At 46.9% G+C, this 6,000-nt stretch overlaps 1 protein-coding gene across 3 annotated transcripts in view; it reads left to right on the top strand.

The window, feature by feature from the left end:
• The first annotated feature begins 2,858 nt into the window (after positions 1 to 2,858).
• Positions 2,859 to 6,000, top strand: part of ADRB2 (adrenoceptor beta 2) — a 148,162-nt gene continuing 145,020 nt past the window's right edge. For all 3 annotated transcript variants that reach the window (XM_058677791.1, XM_058677789.1, XM_058677790.1), the window contains exon 1: positions 2,859 to 4,261. In XM_058677791.1, coding sequence (XP_058533774.1) covers positions 3,055 to 4,261 — 1,207 coding nt within the window. In that variant the 5' untranslated portion in view covers positions 2,859 to 3,054. The remainder of the gene's footprint in view (positions 4,262 to 6,000) is intronic.

Raw genomic sequence — 6,000 nt, 5'->3', positions numbered from 1 at the left:
CAAATATCTCTCTTTGTAAGAATCGTAAGGATGGGGGGTGCCTTTTATCTAAAGCAAGGCCCAAGATAAAATTTTCCTAGGTCATGCAGCTTATGATGCAAGGACATCCCCTCACACTTTGGAAGTCTTAATGCCTATCCAGATACACATTAGGTAAACCAAAATCTATGAGGGTTTTTCCTTTGTTTTTTCTCTCCCTACCTGGCAGCAGAAACACAACAAATCCATATCTTACGGCATTGACAAAACATGTAATTAGACACTATCAGTCACCATAGAAGAGCCTGCTCTTTTTTACATCTGATAAAGGTGCATTTAGTGTACTGAGAACTTCCCAAGTCTCCTGGAGCCTTAGTTCTGCCCTGCCACATTCACCGTCAGCAGCACACACCTGTAGCCAGTCTACTAGGGAAAAGGCAGGGTTGGGCAGACCCAGCAGGAGGTCCAGAGGCAGTCCTGGACTCTTTCTCGCCCTACACTTTGGACCAGACGCTTCTCAATTCTTCACTTTCCCCTTTTTGCAAATGCAGAGAAATAAACTAAATGATCCATTATACTCTTTCTAGTTAAACTTTCTCTAATCCTGTAAGTCGAAAATAAGGTCAGGAGAAAAGTCTCTTAGTAAGAACATCTTGAAGTTCTTTCCAGCTTAGTGATGAGAGAGAAAGAAGGTTGGCTGTTGGTCAAGGCTGGTAGACATACATCTGAAATATTTGTGTATGTTTTTAAGAAAGCTGTTTCCCTAAATGTTCTAATTTAGGGTTTCATGTAAATAAGCAATCAATTAACACTCACCGTAAAGAGCCTTTCTACATTCTCTATTCGCTAGGGGAAGGTTAAACAGTATGCTTGCTTATTCCATAGTTTCACAAACAGGAAGGAGGCTTAAAATGGTTTAGTTTCACAATTCATGGTGGATATGTATTTAAACAAACTTTGTTGCATAACAGACACTGCCTCTTCCTAAAATGCATCACACCAGAGCCAATTTTGGAAAGTACAAACAGAGTGGGTATATTTTTGCAAACTAAATGAACATAATAGAACTTTAATATTTGTGGCTTTTGGGGGAGATATTTGTTTTGTAAGCCATGTGTCTTACAAAAAAAGACCGCTTCTGTTATTCAAGGAAGGCAACATGTAGGTTAGATATTTGAATTTTTCTTATCGAGCAAAGAACCAACTTAATTATGTCCTAAAGTAGTTTATTGTTGTGGCAGAGAACACTACCAACATATTCTAAACGACTCAGTGATTTATAAATGCTTTGCCTCTGCTCTTTTCTGCCTGTAATAACATCCCATACTGAAGAGATTAGAAAACAGGTCTTACAGTCCTGACTTGGGTTCAAATCCGACAGCAGGCACTAACTAGTCATAGCCTCCAGGCAAGGTATTTTCCTCTTTGAGCCCTATTTGTGAGTTAAGTTAAAAATAGTTACTTACACACACACACACACACACACACACACACGCAAGCCTACGAAACTGGTGGGAAGGATTAAATGGAATAATGTATGAAAGTCATATAGCAGAACTTCCCATAAATGGTGGCCATTGTAACAGTATTATGTAATCTACAAAGCTTGGTTAAATTGCATGAAATATTTTGTTGTTCAAAGACAACACTAACACGTAAGAATAAAGTCATTTGTCAGATGCAAAGGATAATATTTAATGAACAACAACCTTAGTTTCAAGGCTTTGGTTTGACTTATTTTTTTAAGAATTACATTTCCATGGTTTCAAAACTTAGCACATTCTGAATCTTACTGTATGAAATTGCCATTTTTCTAAGTCAGAGGCAGTCAAATCGTGGCTATTTCATAAGGTTCAAAGAGATTTACATACAGTCTGGCAGCTGAAAAGACTTTCCCCCCCTCATACTTGCCATTTCTGTTTGAAAGGAAAGCATTTCAACAATTGGCAGGAGAGATGACACTCTCAAGGAGATGCAGCTTTCTCTGCCCACACAAACTAGGGATACACCCAGCCCAACCAGTTCCAGTGAAATCTGAAAAGGGTCAGACCCTCCCAGTGGCTCTAAGTTCCCAAGGAGGGCACCCGAAGTACTTGACAGCCACTGTGCTGAGGAAATTGGCCGTTGCTGAAGTCACCTCTTGTGGTCTTGCCAAAAGTTTGAAAGGGAATATACAGGGTGATAGGGTGGGGAGCAGTGGAGCATGGGGGGGATGGTGATTTTGAGAGCTCGAGGTGGAGAACTGAGTACTCACAAGGGGTCACACGCAAGTGTGTCTGAGCGCCTGCAAGCCCATGTGCGCATGCTTACTTATCTCCCTGTAGCTGCCCATGCCTTTGTGTGGGAGCCGTGGGCGACAATGCCTTGTGGGCTCTATGTGAGCGTGCATGTCCACACACCGGGCGGGAGTGTCCTAGAGTCTCCGACTCTAGTTCAGGATAAGTCTGAGCACGTCCCACTGTAGGGGTGCTTAGTGCCTGTTTGCGCGTCTCTCAGGGACACTCAGGTCGCTGTTTCCAAACTCCCGCGAGCGCTGGTGTGCGCTCAAGCGCTCTGGGCAGACAAGTAGTAGGCACAGATGAGCTCAGCTCCTGGGTTGGCTGTTGGGCACCCATCCCTAGCTTTAGCCCTGGGGGGGAGGGGGGTGCTAGCCCCAGTAGCCAGGAGGAAGTGGTGGCCAGCCTGCCGGGGAGCAGCTGAGCCCCACCCTGACAGCCCCAGGAGGAGGCGGGAAGGGGAGGGGAACCGAGGAGGCAAGTGCCGGCGCTTTCGGGGCTGCGTGCGCACCATTGGCCAAAAGTTGCCCTACGTCACTGGGGAGGCAGTGCCCTAAAGTCCCGTGCACATAACGGGTAGAGCGCAATCAGAGGTGGCTTCTCTCAAGCTCAGGCGGGAGCTGGCGGGCACAGCGAACTCAGAGCACCCCACACGCTGAGTGGACGCGCCTGCACCACATTCACCCCACAGCCGCTGAATGAAGCATACAGGATTCCTCTCGCTGCCCACAGCGCCCCGCTGGAGGTGCGCTCGCTGAGGCACCGGCCACCAGTTCGCTCACCTGCCCGCAAGTGTGCCATGGGGCAAACGGGGAACAGCAGCGACTTCTTACTGGCGCCAAACGGAAGCCATACGCCGGACCACAACGTCTCTCAGGAGCAGGACAACGCATGGTTGGTGGGTATGGCCATCGTCATGTCGCTCATCGTCTTGGCCATCGTGTTTGGCAATGTTCTGGTCATCACAGCCATCGCCAAGTTTGAGCGCCTGCAGACGGTCACCAACTACTTCATCACCTCCCTGGCCTGTGCTGACCTCCTTATGGGCCTCGCTGTGGTGCCCTTTGGGGCGAGCCACATCCTTATGAAAATGTGGAATTTTGGTAACTTCTGGTGTGAGTTTTGGACTGCTATCGATGTGCTGTGTGTCACAGCCAGCATTGAAACACTGTGCGTGATTGCAGTGGATCGCTACTTCGCCATTACTTCTCCTTTCAAGTACCAGAGCCTTCTGACCAAGAATAAAGCCCGCGTGGTCGTTTTGATGGTGTGGATTGTGTCCGGCTTGACCTCCTTTCTGCCCATCCAGATGCACTGGTACCGGGCCACCCACCAGGAAGCCATCAACTGCTATGCCAAAGAGACCTGCTGTGATTTCTTCACAAACCAAGCCTATGCCATTGCCTCCTCCATTGTATCCTTCTACTTGCCCTTGGTCATTATGGTCTTCGTCTACTCCAGGGTCTTCCAGGTGGCCAAAAGGCAGCTTCGGAAGATTGACAAATCAGAAGGCCGATTCCATGCCCAAAACCTCAGCCAGGTAGAGCAGGATGGGCGGAGTGGGCCTGGACTTGGACTTCGCAGATCCTCCAAGTTCTGTTTGAAGGAGCACAAAGCTCTCAAGACGTTGGGTATCATCATGGGCACTTTCACTCTCTGCTGGTTGCCGTTCTTCATTGTCAACATTGTGCATGTGATCCAGGACAACCTCATCCCTAAGGAAGTTTACATCCTCCTGAACTGGTTGGGCTATGTCAATTCTGCTTTCAATCCTCTTATCTACTGTCGGAGCCCAGACTTCAGGATCGCCTTCCAGGAGCTTCTGTGCTTTCACAGGTCTTCTTTGAAGGCCTATGGGAATGGTTACTCCAGCAATAGCACTGCCAACTACACCGACTACCCTGGGGAGCAGAGCGGGTATCACTTGGAGCAAGTAAAGGAAAGCAAGCTGCTGTGTGAGGACCCCGAGGACCCCAGAGGCATGGAAGACTTGGGGACTTGTCAAGGTACTGTGCCTAACACTAGTGTTGACTTCCGAGAGATGAACTGTAGCACAAAGGACTCACTGCTGTAATGCAGCTTTTCCACTTCTTAAGGACCCCCGCCCCTGCCACAGAACACTAAGCAGATTATTTAACTTGAGTGTAACACATTTAGAATAAAATTGTATAGAGATGTGCAGAAGGAGGGTACCCTTCTGCATTTTTTAATTTTTTTAAGCTGTAAAAAGGAGAAAATGTATCTGAGTGATTATTTGTTTCTTGTACAGTTCAGTTCCTCTTTGCATGGAACTTGTAAGTTGATGTCCAAAGGGCTTCAGTTCCCAGAGGACCTCAGTCTGCTACAATGTGGTGACTTTTCTGTGTATCTACCTCATTGGTCAAGTATTAGGGGTAAATGTATTGCTGCTGCTAATTTGTATCTGAAGGATACGTTTCCTTCCTGCACCTTTGGACTTGAGGATCTTGAGTATCCTGGACCTTTCAGCTGTGAACATGGACTCTTCCCAGCTCCTCTTATTTGCTCAAACTGGGTGTTGTAGACAGGGATTTGAGGGGCAGCTTCAGTTGTTTTCCTGAGCAAAGTCTAAAGTTTACAGTAAATAAATTGTTTGACCATGACTTCACTGCACCTGTTTCTCCAAAGCCCCTTGACTGGAGTGTCCTTGCCTCTCCCACTGGAAACCACAGGTAACTATTTGTCATAACTGCCCGCGGCTTAATGTGGCATGGTACAAGAATGACATGCTCTGATTGCTTAACCCTTTCCTCTGCCTCTGCTGTGGCAAGTCTATATCTCTCTCCCAATGCTTGTGGCCCACATGCATTCCGCCTGCCCTCAGCATAGCTCAGCTTGTCCTGGGGTTGTTATTCTCTTTTGTGACCTCAGATGCACTGACTCAGAGATGGCGTTCTGGGCATACATTCTGTCCCTCCACACACCCCTGCCACCCACCCAGTACTACTTGTTTAAGAACTGTTTGTATTTCTATCCTGGCCATCTCATTTCGCCAGAATCGGTATTTTAAGGAAAAGGAAGATGTTCGTATAAGAAAGTTATTGAAACCTAGCACCATGATTCCAAAGGAAAATAAAGGGCTTTGGTCCTCAGGAGAGACTGGGAAGCACATATCGATTTTAACCCATTTGTTAGTTATGCCTCTTCTTCCCTCGCCCACTAGCTCTTCTCGCTACCCTCAGTACTATTAGCCTTTACAAAGTCTCTGTTGTGGAATTGTCCCATTGTTGAATTGGGAGTAGCATCCTTTATGTCTACCCTTCAGCTGCCAATGTAAGAATTGAAACAAATCTCCAGCACTGCTAAATACCCTTATAGGGATGAAATCACAACTAGTAGAGAGCTGTGGGGACCAACTTTAAAATCTAAGGGAACATTTAGATTCTGTCTGGTGCAAGTATCTTATTCTGCAGGGCCTGAGAGAGGATTTTAAAGATGAAGCCTAGGCCAGTGCACTCTCCCTGTGCCCTGCTATCCCTGAATCTGCTTTTCAGCTACCCAGATAGTGAGCCCAAGTCTTGAAGAAGGTTTTTGGTCTGTATGTGAGCTGTTTGGGAGGGTTATCAATAGAGGCAAGGACTGTGTGTCGTTACTGCCTGTGTGTTGAGAGATTACACTACTGTTAAAAGGCACAGGAGGGGAAATCACAAAAGTAAACACATTTCTTCTCCCAGTCCCTTTCTATTTTTGCCTGTGTGTTCTGAGCCAGAACTCGGCCCAGGTTTGA

The sequence above is a fragment of the Ochotona princeps genome, chromosome 19 (genome assembly GCF_030435755.1).
Source record: "Ochotona princeps isolate mOchPri1 chromosome 19, mOchPri1.hap1, whole genome shotgun sequence".
In the NCBI taxonomy this organism is placed as follows: Eukaryota; Metazoa; Chordata; class Mammalia; order Lagomorpha; family Ochotonidae; genus Ochotona; species Ochotona princeps.
This window is presented reverse-complemented; position numbering and strand designations above follow the sequence as displayed.